The sequence below is a fragment of the Gobius niger genome (genome assembly GCF_951799975.1).
Source record: "Gobius niger genome assembly, chromosome: 9".
NCBI lineage: Eukaryota > Metazoa > Chordata > Actinopteri > Gobiiformes > Gobiidae > Gobius > Gobius niger.
In genome coordinates this window covers 32,878,267-32,900,002 of record NC_136860.1, presented here as the reverse complement: position 1 = coordinate 32,900,002, position 21,736 = coordinate 32,878,267, and the positions used below count along the sequence as shown (strand labels likewise).

The window sequence follows — 21,736 nt, the reverse complement described above, 5'->3', positions numbered from 1 at the left end:
AATTTCCCTCTTTATTTAAATGACATAATCCAGTTGGCATCAGCATCAACATTACCACGTAGATTTTTTGTGATTTTGACCATTTCCTAATGCCCTTAAGGAAAACCAGAACATACTGTGTGCTGTAATATGGAGCCACTACTGCAGTGTAGACTCCATATAACAAAATACTGTATGTCTCGATTTCTTTGTCCATCGTCTTCATTGTCGTCTTGTTTTGTCTTGTTTCTGTCTTGGTGCGACACACGGCACAGATTCACTATAAGGAGTCACTGGGTCAAGGCACGTCCATCCCAGATCTGCCTGAAGTGAAGAGGGTCAAAGAGACTCAGAAGAATATCAGCTCGGTAGAAAATCCCTGAGTGAACCCATGACCCGACAGACAAACCCTAACCTTTCCTCAAACCTGTCGTCTAATTCCTCCACCTGCCCACCCTGGCATTATCATAGTTTAATCAGAGGTGGAAGCGTACTCTATAAAAGTAAAGATACAACTATAAAGGACTCATTCTAGGTACTTCGACTTTGCTTAAGTACATTATATGGTGATGTTTCTGCTCCACAACATTTTTTTAACTGGATGAAAAGTATTTGGAATTGTTTAAACGATGAATTGAAGGGCGTTTCCTCACTGCGTTTGGTGGACCGTCCCGAAACCGCTGTAGTTTCGTTGTACTTTATCTTGTGGTTAAATACAGTGCACGAGTCTGATGAGAGGTGCACTTTAATCGGCACATGGAGAGGAAAGCTTTCCTGTGCGAATAGAGACGTACCTTGATATTTTGCCTTGTCAGAGTAGGAATCCAAACGTCATGTCATGCAGTGCGTCAATACAAGTGAGTCCTTTTGTCGCTTTAAAAAAAGTGGAAAGACAAGTTCAGCTCGAGGTCGGCCTCCTTCACACCTCACTCAGGGTGCGAGTGGAGCTGCTCCGAGAGAGAGACCTGTTTCAGCCGGTCTCGGAGCAGAGTTCGGCCCAAAGTGCTGCGGCTGGACTCACGCTGGCCCAAAAAAAAGCCCGTCGTGGGTCAAAACCTGGCTCTTGTCGACCTAACCAGAGCCCTAACGCTGCTATAAAGGAGGTCTGATCAGAATCATCACAAGAATCGATGATAGTAACAGATGATAGTTAAGTAGTAACATTTTGCTCCTGTATCTGTACTTTTACCTTTACCAATCTGAGTACTTCTTCCACCACTGTTTTTACTCTAGCAAAGCTACATTGGTCTAAAATCCTTTCCCTTTTCCACAACTTCCCTCCATATTCAAATGATATTATCCTGTTACCATCAGCGCAAACATTACCATTTTAATTCTTAATGATTTTGACCATTTCCTAATATCCTTAAGGAAAACCAGAACATACTGTGTGCTGTAATGTAGCCACTACTTCAGTGTCCAGTATACTTGCTTTTCAGTCATGTGACCTTTGTTGTTATGGCGGCCCTTTTGAATACCGAATTAGAATTTTCCAGTACTACAACATGTAACAATATCTCTACTCAGGATATAAATGAACGCCAACTGATTGACAGTGGCATTTTTATGAACTCGTAGTCTTTGCTCAAGAAGAAACCAATGAGTCAGTGCTTAAGATGTAGCATGCTACTGGTTAGCGTTTAGCTTCAACAGCTCAGCTCTGACCTCTACAAGAGAAAGCCCTGAACCACAAACATCTAGCCTCGGATACAACATGTAACAGAGGTCAGAGCTGTTACTGTAGCATTTCCTCAAGGTTCATAGATGTCACACATGTGTTTATCGTGTTGAAGTCATTGACAGTTGATTGACTGTTGCCAACCGGTAGCATGCTAACGTCTTGAGCAACTGAAACACTGACTCAGACTCTGTCGACATGACAAACTGTAAAAATCACAGAGAAAGGTTTTCTGTCTCCTCTTTTATGTGTTCAGAGCTGCAACATCTGTGCTACATCGGCTGCTTACATCACCTAAACGTTGTGCGTCTCTGGGTCCGAGTTTTAACAGTTTTCTTCTTGAGCAATGATTACTTGTTCATAAAAATGCCACTGTCGCTCAGTTGTCTTTCACTTTCATCCTGAGTAGGGATATTGTTGCATGTTGTTGTACTGCACAAAACTACTTTGCTATTCAAAATGGCCGCCGGATCTATGCGTGATGTCATTGGAAACACACGTATAGATTTACTCCATCTAACAAAACGTGTCGATTTCTTTGTCCATCGTCTTCATTGTTGTCTTGTTTCTGTCTTGTTTCTGTCTTGTTTCTGTCTTGTTTCTGTCTTGGTGCGACACACGGCACAGATTCACTATAAGGAGTCACTGGGTCAAGGCACGTCCATCCCAGATCTGCCTGAAGTGAAGAGGGTCAAAGAGACTCAGAAGAATATCAGCTTGGTAGAAAATCCCTGAGTGAAACCCATTTCCCGACAGACAAACCCTAACCTTTAATTCCTCAAACCTGTCGTCTAATTCCTCCAACTGCCCACCCTGGCATTATCATTATTTTATCAGACATTACCAGGTTAATTCTTAATGATTTTGACCATTTCCTAATGCCCTGAAGGAAAACCAGAACAAACTGTGTGCTGTAATATGTAGCCATTACCTCAGTATCCAGTATAGACTTACTCCATCTAACAAAATGTGTCTCGATTTCTTTGTCTATCGTCTTCATTGTCGTCTTGTTTTGTCTTGTTTCTGTCTTGACTTGACACACGGCACAGATTCACTATAAGGAGTCTCTGGGTCAAGGCACGTCCATCCCAGATCTGCCTGAAGTGAAGAGGGTCAAAGAGACTCAGAAGAATATCAGCTCGGTAGATCTGAACAGGAGTGACCCCCCCCATTGCCCGATCAAACTAATCTTCTTCACCCCGACCAGCCCTCAATCCATCTGATTTATTTTTTCATGTGTTGGTTTCCATTTTTCCTAAAACCCCATTCCCTCATGAAGACATAATTTGACAAAACAAATATACAAGACAAAGAAAGTCAGAAGTTCATCTTAACTAAACTGCTCGCAAATGAAAAGTAATATTTAGGCCTGTCACGATAATAAAAGCTGAAATTTGATTGAAGCGAGGCAGGGAAATATCAGATTTTTCTAAATATACTAATACTTGTAGTTTCGCTACACCTGAAACTGTGTTTCGAGCCACTAGCGCATCATTGAGTAATCTTTGGCTCTTCAACGGTAGCTGTTCTTAGCAGCGCGGCACCTCCCAAAAAACTCTTCATGACGACCTGTATGTGAATGTTTTCCTCACCTTGCAAATATTAATCCTTCCTTTGCAATGTGAAGTGGGAGGGGCTTATTGCGTGAAAATCAGGAAGTGTTTTAGATGTTTTAGATCAATATTGCCTTTTCTAACCAACGAAGTGTAAGATAGTGGTAAAGATGTGTTTTAGATGATCACCCAAACACGTGCAAAAAGCATAGATACAGACGGCATCTCGTCATAGAAGGGGGCGTGGCCTCACCAAGGGGGAAAATAGAATCTTTAGAGAAACAACATTTTTCACTCTTTTTAGCCATTTTCTGGCGAAATATAAACTTATTTATCACATACAAATAAAGTCCAGTGTAAATCGGGCCCATATGGACATTTTCTCACAGCAGATTGTTCAGTAGAAGTGAAAAAACGGCAGTTGTAGCTAGCACTAGCTAACCGTTAGCATTAGCCCGATGCTAACATGTAGCATCATGTTAGCATTCTCCGTTATTTATGTATTTATGGGCTGTTGAACCACTTCGCTCCTCTCCATGTCTTTGTATCTTTATTTAGTAGAAAATTATATTCATAATTCAAAGTTTGTTACAGTAGTTTTTGAATAATTAGAGAAAATTTACATTTTTTCAATATTGTTTTCCCCCTTAACTGTTTTCAAAAATTACCATATATGGGCGATTCCAGAGATGCCGTCTGTATCTATAATACCCGCTCTATAAGTAACATACAAGTTTAAATTCCTTGTTGTGAACCTGTTCACTAACAATGGAAATAAACATATTCTTATTCTGATTCCATGACCTATTCTGACTTCTTTCTGAGTTTGTGACATTCAAATGTAATGTCACTAAAAATGGCTTTAGCATTAAATTTGACTTGCTTCTGCGTGTATAAACCCTGAATTATTGTGACAGGCCTATTAATAGTCAAAGTGTAAAGTATTTGCAACTTTTACCAATTCCACCTAAAAAAAAAAACAACTTTTATTAAACCCTAACCAATCCTTTGTGGTCCCCATTTTTGAATCCCTCCCACTACTTCCAACAACCTTTTTTTTCTTAACCTTTTCTGGTCATATTTGTAATCCTTTTGTGTCCACTTGCCTTAAGCATCAGTACAGAGAAGGCGTGGGACAGGGCACGTCAGTCCCAGAAACCCCCGAGATGGAGCGGGTCAAACGCAACCAGCAAAACATTAGCACGGTACACTTCTGGGTGATCCCATAGTCTCCCTGAAAAATACTGAAAAACGATTCTGAAAAATATCTAATTGTCATTTTCTGGCACATTAGATATTTTTCTTAATCAGAAGAATTAACACATGAGAAGACTTCAGAGTGACCCTACGCTTTCTCCATTCTCCCAATATAATGTGCCATAAATGGACCCCAATATCTAACGACTAAACTACATTATGCTTTTCAAATTTCCAGGATTTTGTGTGGTTAATCCTGTTGCTGTGCTGTCTTATCTTCACACATTGTTGTCCATAAAGTGCAAGACGACATTCTTACCCCTTTAAAATGACCAAGGCTAGGTTTTTATACTTAAGATTAAGATAAGAGAAATCACCCCACTTAAAACTAGATGAAAAATCTTAAAGGCGCACGATGCAACTTTGTATGTGAAAAAAAAAAAGATGATATTAATACATACTTGACCTTTCAGTGACCCAACAGAGGCTTGGGTGGTTAGCCTAGCTCCTTTACTCACCATCTCAATTGCCTGTAGGACGCTCCAGGATCAATAACTTTTTAGGTTTTCACTGCTGATTGAACCGTATCCATGGTTACATATGCATTTCATTCCGCAAACCTGCCAGAAACCCATAAAAAAAACTGAAATAAACTTGATCCTGAAGCATCATAGGAGACACCGGGATAGTAAGTGAAGGCGCCAAGCACGGTAGCACAGCGGTTAGCGCTTGTGCTTCACAGCTAGAAGGTCCGGGTTCGATTCCCACCAAGGACGGGGCCTTTCTGTGTGGAGTTTGCATGTTCTCCCCGTGTCTGCGTAGGTTTCCTCCGGCTACTCCGGTTTCCCCTACCACTAAAAACATGTAAAATAGGCCAGGATGTATGAGAGTGTGTTTGAGAGTGCGCATGGGGGACGACGGATGAAAATTAGCCTAAGGCTACAATCCGGTGTGGCTTGTTCATTAACTTGCACTGTCCCTACCAAATAAACCATAAATAAATAAATAAGCTAGCCACCCATACAGGGTCACTGAAAGGTCAAATACACACTAATATGAACTTTTCTTTTCATAAAAAGTTGCATAGTGCACCTTTAAGGACTGTTGGCTGGGATAAAAAAAGATTAGATAATCCTTTATTGATCTCACAATTTCACTTGTTACAATCGGCATTCAATAAGATCACTCAGAGTGTGCAAAAACAGACGTAGAAAAACAAGGTATCTTATGCACAATATCTAAAGCAAAAATTTAGGAGGCGGAATTATAACAATAAGGAAAAAAGAATAAATAAAAATAGGATCAAAATTAGAACAGATTATTTGAATAGAATTTTGGGATTACACATTTCGTGGGCCCGATACGATACTTATTGTTATACAATATATTCTAACGCATTAATGAGGTCGTTTATCAAGAGGTGCTTTTAGCAAGCACAAGCTGGAAAATACCAGCATTTGTATTGTTGTAGTAACTAATTTACCATTTACAGTATCCTGTATTACAGTGTTTAGGCCCAAAAGGTATGAACCACAAATAAATTAGTCAGACGTGGAGCAAAAAAGTCTGGCTCTTTTATTTAAACCAACCAGCACCAAACTGTTGTTAATAATACCAACTTTAACTAAAAAAATAATAATATTTTTTTACATGGATACATGGTTTCCAATACGATTGCAAGACGTATTGCAATATAATTGTCCCCCCCTATAGTGACTACTGAATAACTAAATTAGAGTATAAAATTATTGATGATTTAGTGTTGTTGTAATTCGACAAACAAAGAGTTAAACCCTGTAAATATCCTAATAGTATTTTATATTTCCATCGAACACATCCAGAAATTAAATGTTTTAGTCCGAACATGGATTCACAAACCTCAATCAGGCCATTTTCTTGAAATGTATTTGGATTTCCACGTGAAAATATAAATGAAAGAAATTTGCATTTTCTCTTATATTTATGTTGCTAATCTGCACAAGTGGTATTTCTAAATGTCTGATTCCCCTCTGGTCCTGCCTTCGCTCCTCATGATATTCCCCTGGTTGTGATCGCACATGTCTGACTTAATGGACAACAGTGCCTCTGTCATCGACCGCTGGGTGTCTCTTAATCCGAGCTTTTCTTCCGGAGTGCAGATCAAATACAAGGAGAGCGTGGGGCGGGGCATCGCGATCCCGGACCTGCCCGAAGTGAAGAGGGTCAAAGAGACTCAGAAGCACATCAGCTCGGTACACGGGTCCATCCCAAACCTGGAGTGTGCTGCCGCTAAAGCCTAACAGTGAAAACCTCCATCTTTAATGTTCCTCCTCCTCCTCACGCCATCTTCATCTTTATTCCCTTGGGTTTAAGTCAAGACCACAGTGGGTTGATCCTAAACAAGGGGCTAACTTTTCAAACTGTGAATGGACAGGCTAATTTGATTGATTTAGCTGCAGCTTCGACTCGTTTCTAGCTGTCGGGTTGACCACCAAAGCACTACATAAAAACGTGCCATAATGAGGAACAAAGCATTTTTTACAAGTTGCTGTGTTTATAATATAACATTGCAAAAAGTGTTTTACTCAATTTCAAGAAATGTAGTCAGGCACTAGTGATGGGCGATACCTTGGTTATTTTATATATTATTTATGTACAAATTAAAATTACAGTACTTTAACTGGTTAATTGCTGGGTTGACATCACAGCATTCTGAAGGCCTCTATTGTTATATAGAGGGAATATTATTTCGTTTTTGAGGACATTTTTGGTCTTTTACAGAGAGATCATGGACCCAGTGACTGATATTAATGATCATTTTTGTAATTCATACATTTTCTTTTTATATACGAAAGTGTCTTGTGAAAGATTTTGTGAACTGCCCCCCTCTGGGTGCTGTGACATCATCATATTCGAGAACCTGCAACACAGCAATTAAACAATGTCAATGTAGTAGTAGTAGTAGTAGTAGTAGTAGCTTATTCAGTCCAACAACTACAAGTTACAGTAGGCCAATAACATCGACATCCTCATGACAAACAGAGCAGAGCCTAAACGATGGTATGAAGGGCTCAGATCAATACTCTGCTGCTGTGGAGCGTTCTGGCACAGAACAGTGAAACTAAATCGTCCTTTTGTGTTTATAATTGCTGCCGCGCCTTCTTTTTACATATGCAGATTTGTATACGTTTGTCAACAGTGACATCACACACACACAGTAATAATAAGCTACTTCCGGGTCCAAACTATTGAGAGGTCCATAGACAAACAGCAAAAAAACACAACTTTATCTGAATCGCCTGCTCAAGTAACAACAGATAAAAGGCCAACAACTGATTCACGCCAAATTAGAATAATATATGTCACCATTTCCCCAGGCAAAATGAAGATATTTTTATATTTAAATTTAGCCTTCATTGCGTATGGAAACCCCTCCTGGAACCGCTACCTTAACGTCGTGGAGGAGTTTGAGCACCCGAATGATCCTGGAGCTCTGTTGTCGGGGGCTTCGCAAATTCCCATCATAGTGAATAGGGACATCATAGGGACATCATCACTTAACAAACGTATTGATCGGCTACTTTTTGCCCAGTATCGATACTTCAAAAGTAGCCATTTGGTATCTACATATCGACGCTATGCAGGGCAGCTTATTTGTGTTTCATTGCTACTGCTGCACCAATCAAGTTTTGAGCCAAAAAATCCTTTAAAAATCTTAACATTCGCTGGATGTTGTTACCATCACTTGAAAGGACACGATTTGTTTTTGAAGCTGCACATTTTCTCCCATTTTCGAGCTGTGAAAGTTCGAGACCGCTCATTTCTGGCTCTCACAATACCTTCTTCTCATCCTTATGCTTCATGTGAATTTATAATATGCACATTTTCGGCGTCAGCTTAGCTCTATAAAACGGCAAAGTGAAAAAGGGCAAAACAGACTTACGGTGGTAAAAGACATACAAGAAATCAGATCTTGACTGGTGTATAAGTTACTTCCAAATCCCTGTGGTCTTGACTCTTCATGATCTTCCTCGTCCATTATTTCCTCCCGACCGCAGCCATCTCCTGCACCTTCATCATCGATCACCTCCTGTGTTTCCCGCTCCTCTCTAAACCTTCTTTTTTTTCCCCCCCCAATTAATTTCCTCCCATCTGCCTCTGAAACCGCGTCACTCCCTGCTGAACTGTATTTTGTTAACCCACAGCTCTGCTTCTTCTCTCCCATAAAGTTAATTTCCACTTTGCAGCGAATGACTGTTCGGCCTCTCCTGCTGAGACGTTTTCCCCCCTTATGTGAAAACCATCTTTCTTTAACTTTGCAATGGTTCATCCTGACGCTAAAGGATCTGCTGCTGCTGCTGCTGTGTGTGAACGTACAATGCAAATGAAGGAACATTTGAAATAGTTATGTAAATATTAACCTCTTCACTCACCGCCTTAACCGAGCTAGTTCAGCTTTACCTTAAATCTAAAAGACTGGAGTAGGCCTCATTTGAAAGCTAAGACCGACAAAACTCATGTGAGATTTTTCCTCGTGTTGTTGCCTTCACTTTTATGTTGTGGTTTTGACACTTTTTTGCTGCTTTTTGTTGCGTTTCCGTCACTTTTTTGCTCGTTTTCTGTTGCTTTTTCATCACTTTTTTGTTGCCTCCTTTGTTGCTTTTTTTGCTTGTTTTTGTTGCTTTTTCATCACTTTTTTGTCGCATATTTTTTCAAATTTTCATCTCTTTTTTCCCCAGTTTTTTTGTTGCTTTTTCATCACTTTTGGCTCCTCTTTTGTTGCTTTTTCATCACATTTGTGTTGCCTATTTTGCTGCGTTTTCGTCACTTTTTTGCCGTTTTCTGTTGCTTTTTCATCACTTTTTTGTTGCCTCCTTTGTTGCTTTTTTTGCTAGTTTTTGTTGATTTTTCATCGCTTTTTTGTCGCCTCTTTTGTTGCTTTTTTTGACACATTTTTGTTGCTTTTTTTTCATTTTTCATCACATTTTTGTCCCGTTTTGTTGCGTTTTTGACACTTTTTTGCTGCTTTTTTGTTGATTTTTTATCAAAAATTTTTTTCATCACTTTTTTGTTGCCTCCTTTGTTGCTTTTTTTGCTTGTTTTCTGTTGCTTTTTCATCACTTTTTGGTTGCATATTTTGCTGCATTTTCATCTCTTTTTTGCCCAGTTTTTTGTTGCTTTTTCATCACTTTTTTGACTCCTCTTTTGTTGCTTTTTCCTCACATTTGTGTCGCCTATTTTGCTGCGTTTTCGTCACTTTTTTGGTTGTTTTCTGTTGCTTTTTCATCACTTTTAAGTTGCCTCCTTTGTTGCTTTTTCATCACTTTTTGTCACCTGTTTTGTTGCGTTTTTGACCCTTTTTCTTGCCTTTTTGTTGCTTTTTCATCCTTTTTTTGTCGCTCTTTTGCTGCGTTTTCATCCTCATTTACACTTTGTTTTTGCCGCCATTTTGACACTTTTTCCACGAAGCTTTTAGATTCAGGTAAAGTCAACCTGAAGAAAATGTGCTCGGTTAAGACGGCGGTTTTGGGGATTCTGATTGTAAAAGGATTCTTCATATAAAATCACATAATTTCATCTTAAATCCCTGTTCCTGTTTTGCACGGTGCAGTGTGTTATGTCTATCGTCCTGTTGCGATGTGTCTGACCGCCCCGTTGGTGGCGCTGTGCTTCTGTTCCATAGGTTTTGTATAAGGACAGTTCAATCAAAGGGACTCCCGTGGTGTACACTCCTGAGATGGCTCGGGTCAAAAAGAACCAGGAAAACATTAGCTCGGTACCAAAAGCTGTGTCCCTCCCGTCCCGTTAACCTCAGCCTAACAGAGTTCTCCCTTTGCTACGGTTTAATCGTATTAATCTGGCAGCGGCCCCTGTGTGCGCCTCTCCTAACCTTCATCCTCTTACCTCCTCTTCATCACGCTGCCTTCATCGCGTGTCTGGATTTTTTTGTTGTGCTTCGTACGTAGATTTGAACATTTTTTTTAGAAAGAACATGTACGATAGGGCTGTGCAATTAATCGAAATTCGATTATTACACTAAACGATTACAAAATTAGCATAATCGGGGAAAAAATATATTATTTTTTTTCAGATTTTTTTTTAATTGAATTTTATTGAAAGCAGACTTGCATTATTTCACGGCACTGGGATTATTTTCCCTTCGCATTTCACGTGCCATGGCTCATGCTTTTGCCTGACAGAAAAACAAACGGCGCTGTGTGATGATGTCATCAGGCCGCGCTGCTCAGTTTTCTTGTGCAGGTGTGAGGGCTGGCCAGCAGGGGGCAGGTGTGAAACAGAGACCTCTCCTTAATCGAGGCAAACTTGAAATTATTTGTACTTTCATGACTGTTCAGAAAACAGAAAATATTCAGCATAGTTTTTTTTTATTAATAAATATATAAATAAAGACAAAAAATAATCGTTTGAATAATCGTGATTTCAATTATGACAAAAGTAATCGTGATTATTATTTTTTCAATAATCGAGCAGCCCTAATGTTCAGATTTACAAATTGAGATTAGATTGATGATTGCTTTCTTTTCTTGAAAGATTTTTGGGAATAAAATGAGTAAATTTGGGCTGCATCGTATTGCGATATTTTCTTCTTTTTTTTTTGCAAACTCAGCAAAAAACAAACAATGCATTGAAATTATGAATGTGTGGAAGTTCAGTTTTAGTTTAACATTGACTGACTTTGCTCAATTTGAGTCTTGAATTTTTTAAGTCTTTTTTTTTTGTTTTTTATAATTCCAATTTTGTGTTTAATTAGAATGGAACATGTTGTGTTGAAATAGTTTAGAAAAATATTGCGATATTCCTCAGCCGTATCGCATATCGCAAGTTACTTCAATATCGTTCAGCCCTAGAGTAAATTTAACTTTAAGTTTTAATTACTGTATAAAACATTTTTTTGGGTAAAAATACATTTATAATCTTTTTTCTGATAATTCGAAAAGTGTTGCCAATCTGGTGCTAATAATCTGTTTCACCTCTTTGTAATCCTTTCTCCTCTTAATCCAAGATCCCTGTAACGTTCCTCCTCCCAGTGTTTTTTATCTCCATCTGTGTGTCTTTTCACCTCTTCTCTGTGCTGTAGAAACTAGTCGCTGCTGTAACATTATCACCATGTGTGTTAAATAAACCCTCTCCTGCAGGTGCTGTACTCGGACAGTTTCCGTAAGCAGATCCAGGGAAAAGCCGCCTTCGTTTTGGACACTCCTGAGATGAGACGCGTCAGAGAGACTCAGCGCATCATCTCTGGAGTAAGACGTCACTCACACAATACAATCATCCCTTTTCTTTCGCTTTACTCGAGGCCGGGTTGGAGACATACTGTAGTCTCCAGTGTGTCCTGTGTCTTCGATCCATAGACATAATAATAATAATAGACTCCTCACTCATCACCATTTATCACAATAACCACGTTCGAAAGGGAAATCATGGCAGATTTCTCACCCAGCTCTGAGCATGTTCCTTAAAGGGGGGGTATTATGCAAAATCGACTTTTTAAAGCTTTACATCTTGTTATTATGTCATTCCCTCATTAAAAACATGCCTGAAGTGTTGCCTTGGCACATTCACGTATTTTTGAGTAATCTGTAAAAACTCTGATGGCGGCCATTTTAGGGATAGGTTTGCCTGAGTCCTCCTAGGAACGCCCCCACCTCCTGGAGACGCCTCCGAGCTTTCGTCACCAGCCGAGTAACCAACCACTGCTCCTCAGCAGAACCCCCTCCCCACTGATGCCACAGACAGCGTGTGGAGGGGGCGTGTCGGAAAGGGTCACAGGTTCTTAAAGAGACAGAGGCCTATTTCAAGACATTCACTACAGCCATTTTGAGAGAGCAATTTTATACAAGGCAGTTATTCTAATTTACTGCATTTACAGACCAACAGAAGGTTTGGTCATCATTGTAGTGTGATATAGACTGGTGCTATGTGATTGAAAAAAGCATAATACCCCCTCTTTAAAAGGGCGGGATTTTTTTATTTTTTTATTGACCTTTGTTTAACCAGGATAGTCCCACTGAGATTAAGAATCTCTTTTTCAGGGTAGTCCTGACCCCAGAGGGGAATCTATTGTACATGTTTTTAGTGGTAGGGGAAACCGGAGGAAGGAGGAAACCTACGCAGACACGGGCAGAACATGCAAACTCCACACAGAAAGGCCCCGTCCAGGTGGGAATCGAACCCAGGACCTTCTAGCTGTGAGGCATGAGCGCTAACTGCTGCAGCGGATCTTCACTGTAGACTCAGGACACGTAGTTTGATCATAACCGTGCCATTAGCTCTAATGCTAACGGCCTGTCAATCAAAATCAGGCCCTCATTAGTATACAAGTTTACATATATACGTATATATATGTATACATGTTTCTTATGAAAACCAGCCAGGTTTCTTTAATTTTAACTAATCCAGCATTATCACAGGAGCAATATCTAAATGTAGAAAGATTTTTTTATTTATTTATTAGAAACCAGGCTTTACAGTTGCTTAAATCATCTGTAAAGTACATGCTTTCTCATGGGAAACTAGTCTTGTGGTCATAAAGCAGTGCAACCAGCGGCCATTGGTTCAATCCCTGAGCTGGACACCCCTTCATGTGCGTAGGTTTGGGTACTCCGGTTTCCCCTACCACTCAAAAAATGAACAATAGGTTAGGATTGACTCAGTTCCCCGGAGGCATAAAAGGACCAGGGAGGGGTCCTTTGAAAGCTTGAATTTTTTAGTCTACAGAAGACCGCAAGTCTCTATCACTTTCTGTTCCAAAGTTATGGCGGGAGTATGGATCTCATGGGGTTCAAAATTCATCAACTCGGCTCCCAGAAAAGAGCCGTGAATCTCATCACTCTTGGAAATCCTCGCCGCCCTCGGAGGTTTCCATTATTGCAGTTTTCCATTCTTGTTTCTCAACCAGACCAAAGGTCTTTTCTCAGTTTCATAGCCCCCATTATCCTCTGCTGTGATCATTCCATTACGTTATTACTTATTCCCCTGTGTCTGCTGCCTTCAGGTGAGGTACCACGAGGACTTCGAGAAGACCAAAGGCAGTTTCACCTCCACCGCCACCGACCCCGTGATGGAGCGCGTGAAGAAGACCACCCAGGAGGTGAGCGACGTGAACTACAGGGGAATTCAGCGCCGCGTGGTGGAGATGGAGAGGAGGCGCGCCATCGAGCACGACCAGGAGACCATCACCGGTAGGAACAAATATCTACAAAAACATCTTGGTCTCGTCCTCCGGGCATAGTCCTGGTGGTAGTGGTATTGCAAGAGAAAATGTAAATAACTTCATGTTTCAGATCTGCGTGTGTGGCGCACCAACCCCGGCTCTGTGTTTGACTACGACCCGGCTGAGGACAACATCCAGTCCAGGAGTCTGCACATGATGTCAGGTGAGTAAAGAGTGGACTTTACAGATACAAACGATGATAAGATGATAAGATCTTTGACTAAGGGACAGTTTGCTTGGTCCAGGACTTTACGGCCATCGATGAAAATTCCACCAGGACTTTTTTTTATTATTTGGCTACCTGATAGCTTAGGGATAGGGTTAGCAATTATTTATATCCAACTCCCAAAGCGTATAGACCGTAGAGCTTAAAGCCTATATGTCAGTGTGATGTTTCGTTTGAAAGCCAAGACCTTCTAATTTCTAAAACTATGTGTAAGATCTGTGTGAGTGAAGCACAACTTACATCACATTTGCTGTTCCTATCCTAACCCTAACCCACTGATCAGGGCAAGTAACAGGTTAATACAATAAAAAACTGTTGTTCATTCATTAAGCAAGAACACAAATCATATTCGGTCTAATTTATGTCACATTATCTATTCATTAAGTTAGTATCTGAGAATATGTTCCCCATTCTGAAGTGATGTGGGAAAGTGTTAGTAATTAGTAAGATGTTGATTAAAGTAATGCAAAGTAAGGACCAATAAGTGCTTTATGAAAAAACAACTAAGAGCTAGTGATGGCCAAAAAACTCGGTGCTCCTGGGCTTGTATCACTGTTTCTGAAGATTGGTTGGAAACGCTGTGTCGGAGCCTCTTTCAGTAACAGCTGGTCACGTGTCGGTCTCGGAAACTGCTTCATTCTTAGAGCATCAGTGTCTCAAAGTGCTTCATCGGCTCAGAGCGTTTCACTGCTGGCTTGACCGAAGAAGCGCATAACCACGGATGTTTTCTGGTCCATATAGAGATTAAAATCATTGTGATGAATAAATGTGCTGCATTTCACCCATTTCCCACTTGGTTCATGGTGAAGTGTCCTATTCTTTACAAAGTCCTGCTTTTGAAGAGATACAAAAGCAGACATGGATGGCTGACCAGTTGAGGGAAACGTAAGGAGCGCCATCTACAGCAAACAGTGGATAAATTAGCTCACTGGAGCTCAGAGAAGCTCAGGCCCACGTTACAAAGAAAATGAGTCATGATTTGCTCATTCAAACATCAATATCAAGCTGTAATTATAATAACCCGCCACACGCCTGTTTGAAGCTTCTCTTCCACATGATTGTGTTGGTGCTTCAGACGTGTTTATGAGAAGTCGCGATGATACAGTTTGTCCATAAGAGGTCAGTGTTCAAACACAATGAAACAGCTCTGGGACTTCGAACCTTACACTTTTTTGCCAGGAAACCCTCAAAGTGTTACAAGGCTTGACTTGCCCATCGCTACTAAGAGCTAATTAACCATCAATTAGTTCACTGATCAACACTTAGTTAGCTGTTAATAAGTGAGTGCTAAAACAAAAGGTTCCCAAAGTGTTTTTTCTTAGTAAAAAGACATATAGAAAGAGATGTGTTCTACTCTACATACGCTCCAATCCACACACAAATCTATTTTTTTAATCTGAATTACCGGCACCCCCTGGACCTCCTGCTCAGGGGTCCCCAAGAAAACACTGCTTACCATTTAATCAAATAAACAAATTAATAAGTCATCTTCTCCCCTCTGTTGTGGTCCCAGTGCAAGCCCAGAAGCGCAGCAAAGAGCACTCCCGCTCCACCAGCGCCCTGAGCGGTGGAGCCGACGAGAAATCTGAGGTGTCCCAGGACGCGGACCACCACATGTCGCTGTACAGCAACGGGTTCATGACCTCCTCCGTCGGTACGAGCCCAAACATTGAACAGACTTTTTTGTTCTCCGAGTGCTTTTGGTTTTCGGTGAGTGTGACCGAGTGACTTTCTGTGCAGGATACCAACACGCCCGCACCGTGGAGCTGCAGCAGAGGTCCTCGTCTGTGGCCACGCAGCAGACCACCGTGTCCTCCGTGCCCTCACACCCCTCCACCACCGGAGTAAGTCACAATGCAAAATAAGCCTGGCTTGATCTGCTATTAGGTTAGCTGAAAATATAGACAATTTTGGCCATTTTAAAGGGGCTAGATGCAAGTTGGCCATTTGATACTCACTACTGCCACCTCAGGTCATACATGTAACTGCTGCTTCTATATTAAGCTCGTGCATGACGGCAATTCGGACCCAAAGTAACAACTTTTTGAGTGACAGTGCAGGATTTTGGGGTCAGGTCTCCAATGGGTCTGGGCTCTTTCTTCACATTAGGACATTGCTGGAGCAAGTAGGGGGAGGAATATACATAATTTTTACATTTTTAAACTCTGTATAGTCCCTTTAAGTTTAATTGAAAACATAAAATTACAGAAAACATCTCATTTTTATATCAATAATCAACAACAAAAGTTTCAACTTGATCTGTAAATGCATTTTTTTCCCCTCTTCACCTGCACCATCTTGTCCAATGGGCGGGGATCGGGCTTCTGTATGGTCCTATGATGGAGACCCGACATTGCTGTAACACCACCCCCTTGTGGCATGGGCCGACTCCAAGAGACACTTGGGAGCATTGATTCTAATGGGACTTAAGACATCCCAAGAACAGCTTAAAGTTTTTCTTTTTCTAAAAATCACTATGACCCATGTGACAACGCTGGGGGAGGTGAAATATTTTTCACGACGCAAGTTTTCAATCAAGCTCTGGAGCTCTGTGGAGGCACCGCCCGCTCCTCGAGTGCAGGGCTTCTGCCTTTTTGCCCTTTTAACCTCTTACCACCCGCCTAAACCAAATGCATTCTGTCCTCTTTTGGCTGTGTAACACCTCATTTGAAAGCTAAGACCCACAAAACTGACCTTTTTCCTCACGTTGTTGCTGTGTTGTGTCACCTTTTGTATGTTTTTTTTTCTTTCTTTTTTTTCCTTTTTTGTCACATTTTTGTTGAATTTTTGTCATATTTTTGACACATTTTTGTTGAACTTTTGTCACTTTTTGGTTGAGCTTTTTGTATTTTTTTGTTGAATTTTTTTTTTTTTTTGGAATTTTTGTCACATTTTTGTTGAATTTTTGTCATATTTTTGACACATTTTTGTTGAATTTTTGTGACATTTTTGTTGAATTTTTGTCACTTTTTGGTTGAGCTTTTTGTCACTTTTTGTTGAATTTTTGTATTTTTTTTTGTTTAATTTTTGTGACATTTTTGTTTAATTTTTGACACATTTTTGTTTAATTTTTGACACATTTTTGTTGAATTTTTGTGACATTTTTGTTGATTTTATTTGTCACTTTTTGTTGAATTTTTGTATTTTCTTTGTTGAATTTCTGTCACATTTTTGTTGCGTTTACATCCTTGTTTTCGTCTCATTTTTTGTGGCTATTTTGGTGCTTTTTCCCCAAGAATCTTTTTGATTAGGGTAAAGCCAAACTGGAGAAAATGGGATCCGTTCAGGTGGGAGTTAAGAGGTTAAGGAACAGGCTGCGTAGGAGGAGACTGGACGGCCATTAATTTTCACACGGGACTCGGGAACCTTTTTCAATGAATGGGGCTGAATGGGACCCGCTCATCTTTACTATATTATATCTATGGTCTGGTCTTAATCCATGATAAAAATCTGCTTTACAAACCGTCTCCCTCCACTCTCTCTCTCTTCCCCAGAAAACCGTGCGCGCCATGTACGACTACTCGGCCGCCGACAACGACGAGGTTTCCTTCAAAGACGGAGACGTGATCGTGAACGTCCAGGCCATCGACGAGGGCTGGATGTACGGCACCGTGCAGCGCACCGGCAAGACGGGCATGCTCCCCGCCAACTACGTGGAGGCCGTTTAAACCAGACCCCCGTGACCCCCCCCCCCACGAGCAGCCGCTCAACGTCCTCACCAAGTGCAATGTGTAGCTGTTAGTTTAGCTTTAGCACCGTTTTAAATGTGTTTCGTTTCGTTTGTGCAGCACCTGCGGATGTGAGAGCGATTGATCGGTTTCAGGCGACGTCATCGGAGTGGATCCGTGTTTTCAGAAACTATTTTAATAATTGGTCCCATTAAAAACCCTTTTCCTGACGAATCAACATTAGGAAACTGTGAACTTTTCCGCCATTTTAGAGGGCGCTAGCAAAGACCGTCCATAGACTTTATTTAGCTACAAACAGAAAGGAGCCGTGGGACAGTTCTGTTTTTAAATGGGACACTACTAATCAATATTAACTTATTATAGTATCTAAAAAAGAGAAAAATAACTAGTTTTATAATGAATTTCTTATATTATTACTGAGCTGTGATGCTGTTAAGATGTGGCTCCCTCGAGTGACGTCACTGAAAACGATCAATACGCGTATAAATACTATTATAAATACTACAATGTCTACTATGAATGAGCTTTTCTCCCCCACCAGCTCGGAACCCGACTAGATTCACTTTCACTGTACATTATTACAACTATGAATGATATATTTAATTTATGTAAGAAATCGCCGGAGGCCCGAGCGGCGCCGCCTCGTGCCTTAAGACGTGACGAAGACGCGTTAAACTTGAGAACGTGTGAAACGAGAAGGTTTTCTGAGTTTTCTGTGGATGAACTGAAGTGGAAGCTAAAGCCGCAGTCTTCCCTCCTGTCGAAGGCTGGCATTGTAACCCGGGTGTGTTTTTGAAAAGTGTGGATCGTGGCTCAGGGCCTCGGATCAGTAGGTAATAAAGCACACTTCGTTCTGCACTTGCCCCGTCTCTTTCTGGTTATTTTACACTCACAGAAAGAAGGTCTCTGGTTTGAGTTTCTTATAGGTTATATGCAGAAGACACAGTGTTTCCCTACAGTGACAACAAAGTCTACTCATGTCTCTTCTCTTATGTAAACCTCATGTCCATTGGTAGATCCATATTAACAAAAATGAGCCTCCATGTTCAGACACAGGAGAAAGGCTTCTTGTTTCCCAGCTCTAACCTTCAATCCACATGTTATTTAACCCCTTAATTCCCACCTGAACAGAGCACATTTTCTCTAGTTTGGCTTTACCCCAGTCCAAAAGCTTCTGGAAAAAATGTGAGAAAACAGAACTGAGACGAAAACAATGATGAAGATGTGAAAAAAAAGTGAGAAAACTTAGACAAAAAATTGACAAAAAATTGACAAAAAAAATAAGAAAAAGTGGCAAAAATGTCACAAAAATTGACGAAAAAAATGACAAAAATGTGACAAAAAAATTGACAAAAGGACAAAAAAAATGACAGAAAGTGATAAAAAAAAATTACGAAAAATTTACAAAGAAAATGATGAAAAAGTGGCAAATATGTCACAAAAAAATGAGGGAAAAATTACAAAAAAAAGACAAAAATGTGACAAAAAAATTGACAAAAGGAAAAAAAATGACAGAAAGTGACCAAAAAATGACGAAAAATATACAAAAAATTGACGACAAAATGATGAAAAAGTGGCAAAAATGTTACAAAAACTTCACAAAAAATGACCTAAAGAAAGAAAAAAAATTAAACAAAAAATGAGACAAAAAAAAGAAAAAAAATTGACAAAAAAAAAGATGAAAAAATGATGAACATGTGACAAAAAAATGACAAAAAAGTTACAAAAATGTATGGAAAATATAAAATATCCATTTAGATGAGTTTTGTAGATCTTAGCTTTCAAATGAGGTGTTACACTGGCCTACAGGATTTGGGTAAAGCTGAACTGGAGAAAATGCTCTCGGTTCAGACGGGAGTTAAGAGGTTAAAAGTTAAAAAAGAGGTTAAAAAATTAAATTAACCGAAAATGCTAAAATAAAACGCTTTTTTTTATTTAATTGTTTTGTCTATGCCTTATGCTTAACATACAATGCCTAATCCAAAAATACAAGTCCCACCCTCTTATGTTTGGTTGCCTTTAGCTTTGCTGTCGGCTTGTGCAATGTCAAAAGAACCAGTGTTGTAATAATGTGTTTTATTCCTTAGTGTTTGTGTTTAACCTCTAAAAGGCACACTGTGTAACATTGTGGACAATACATTCGCCATCAACACAAAACATGCTCGTAATGAAAAAGCAACAAAAATTAGACAAAAACGAGGACAGAAATGCAACAAAAGGGCGACAAAAACGTGAACAACCAAAGCGATGAAAAGGTGACAAAAATGTGACAAAAAAAATACTCAACTTTATATCTATATTATATATTTTATTGCCTGTTGGTTTAGTTTGTGAGTGAAAACATATAAAAGCACAGAAATTATATATTTTTAAAAAATCACTAAAAGAACACTGTTTTAGATCACAGATTTCAAAATGAGGCAGGATTAGGACAAACAATGGCATGAACTCCCGCTTTATTTCTTATTAAGATCGTAGTAAATACAAACTATCGAGACACTTTGGTTTTCCTACATAAATCACTCTTTAAATTCTTCACTTTCCATAACTTAACTGGGCTCATTTTATTTACACTGAATAAATACACGTCATTGGCTTTTTCCGGACTAGAAATGCTTTTGTCTTACAGGATCCTTTCCCAAATCAATAAGAAATAAAGCGTAGAGTTGTTCCTATTCAGATACATCGTTGGACACACAGTAGCACTTGTTCTGAACTGATCTTGGTTTCGTGCTGCGATTTGGCTCAAAAAGTATTTACACACAGCATCGTTTCATGTCAGTCTTTGATTTGGCTTTGATTGGCATCTTTGAAGAACGAAACTGGAAAACCACTTTCACCATCGTCTGCTTATACACTCAAAAAACATCAATCTACTTTATACTGTATATCAGGGTAGGCAATGTCAGGCCCGGGGGCCAAATCCGGCCCTCCAGCACAGAACCTCTGGCCCTCAAGAGGATTTTGAGAAACATTATGACACAAATCATAAAGTACTTTAACATTTTTAGGGTTAAATGGGAGAAATACTGTCAATACACCCAATTAGCTCATATTATGCACAACTCTAACTCTAACTTTAAGGAAGAAATGACAGAAACCTACTTGAATTCAGAGATTCAATCTAACGTTTGAGTAGATTTGGTCTGGTCTTAGATCAGATAAAACATCTTATCACCAATGGAACAAGTCATTATTCTCTAAACTCAGATTATATTGTATAATTTCAAGTGAAAAACAAATCTTTTTAAAAGTAAAAGTTCATTTGTCTGATTTCAAAGTGGGTTTTATGCTTGTTCCATTGGCATTAGCATTTGTATCTTTATCTTTATCTTAGAGGAGTCCAAACAGACTCAAATTCAACATAAAGAACCTTTATTCAAGCAATTTTAAGTCATTTATCTCATTTAAGATGGTCATTTTTCCAGTGTAGTGCTTTGCTTTGGCCTAAAATAGGCGGCTTCGGCCCTCGGTCTTTTTACAATGAAAACAATTGGCCCTCCATTAAGAGAACTTGCCTACCCCTGCTGTATATGGATATAAGAATCATTTGTCCTACTGGGGGACCCGTATCTAAGAAAAGCTCTAAATAACCCCCACTCCTCTCCCAACATTCCCCGTCATCTCTCGCGCTCCCTGAAAGGAGACTCGCTCCCCAGATTGGGACCCACTGGAGCAACCCTTAGTTTAAATATAGTTTCCCGTTTTTAGTCCTGCTAAATTGGGAACTAAGCTTCATAGACCATCACTTAGTCTGGGCTCTGACTTGGGTTAAACCAGGGTTTAGTTCCTGTTTAGTACTTGGTTTGTGTCTCAATCCTAATCCATGTCTCCTCAGGCTCCTTCTCCTGAAATATTACAATAAAGAGTTTAATCAGATCTATCAAATACAGACAAATGTATTGTTCAAATATAAACACACATTCACATATAGTCCATTTATAATACTAAGACAATTCTTCCCATTCCTGTTCTTTGTTTCTTTGATGTCAATGACACTGCTTGATATTGGTAAAATCTTATCAATTCCCATATCAATTATTAGTTTGTTAATCTCGTTCCTCGTCTCGTGGGATTTGTATCTCGGCTCACCCTTCGTTATAATGCTTGATAGTGCTCGCTTTTCAAACCAATTTATTCATTCATTTCTTTTTTAAATGGCGTTAAAGCTGGTGTAATCCGTGTATTTGCATTGTGTGC

General features: G+C 39.7%; 1 protein-coding gene across 1 annotated transcript in view; it reads left to right on the top strand.

Annotated features, from left to right (window-relative positions):
- Window positions 1-18,388, top strand: part of neb (nebulin) — a 116,777-nt gene extending 98,389 nt beyond the window's left edge. The window contains exons 131-142 of the mRNA XM_079563514.1: window positions 255-347; window positions 2,285-2,377; window positions 2,707-2,799; window positions 4,323-4,415; window positions 6,546-6,638; window positions 10,070-10,162; window positions 11,544-11,651; window positions 13,403-13,589; window positions 13,692-13,784; window positions 15,361-15,501; window positions 15,588-15,691; window positions 17,342-18,388. Coding sequence (XP_079419640.1) covers window positions 255-347; window positions 2,285-2,377; window positions 2,707-2,799; window positions 4,323-4,415; window positions 6,546-6,638; window positions 10,070-10,162; window positions 11,544-11,651; window positions 13,403-13,589; window positions 13,692-13,784; window positions 15,361-15,501; window positions 15,588-15,691; window positions 17,342-17,515 — 1,365 coding nt within the window. The 3' untranslated portion in view covers window positions 17,516-18,388. The remainder of the gene's footprint in view (window positions 1-254; window positions 348-2,284; window positions 2,378-2,706; window positions 2,800-4,322; window positions 4,416-6,545; window positions 6,639-10,069; window positions 10,163-11,543; window positions 11,652-13,402; window positions 13,590-13,691; window positions 13,785-15,360; window positions 15,502-15,587; window positions 15,692-17,341) is intronic.
- Window positions 18,389-21,736: the final 3,348 nt, after the last annotated feature.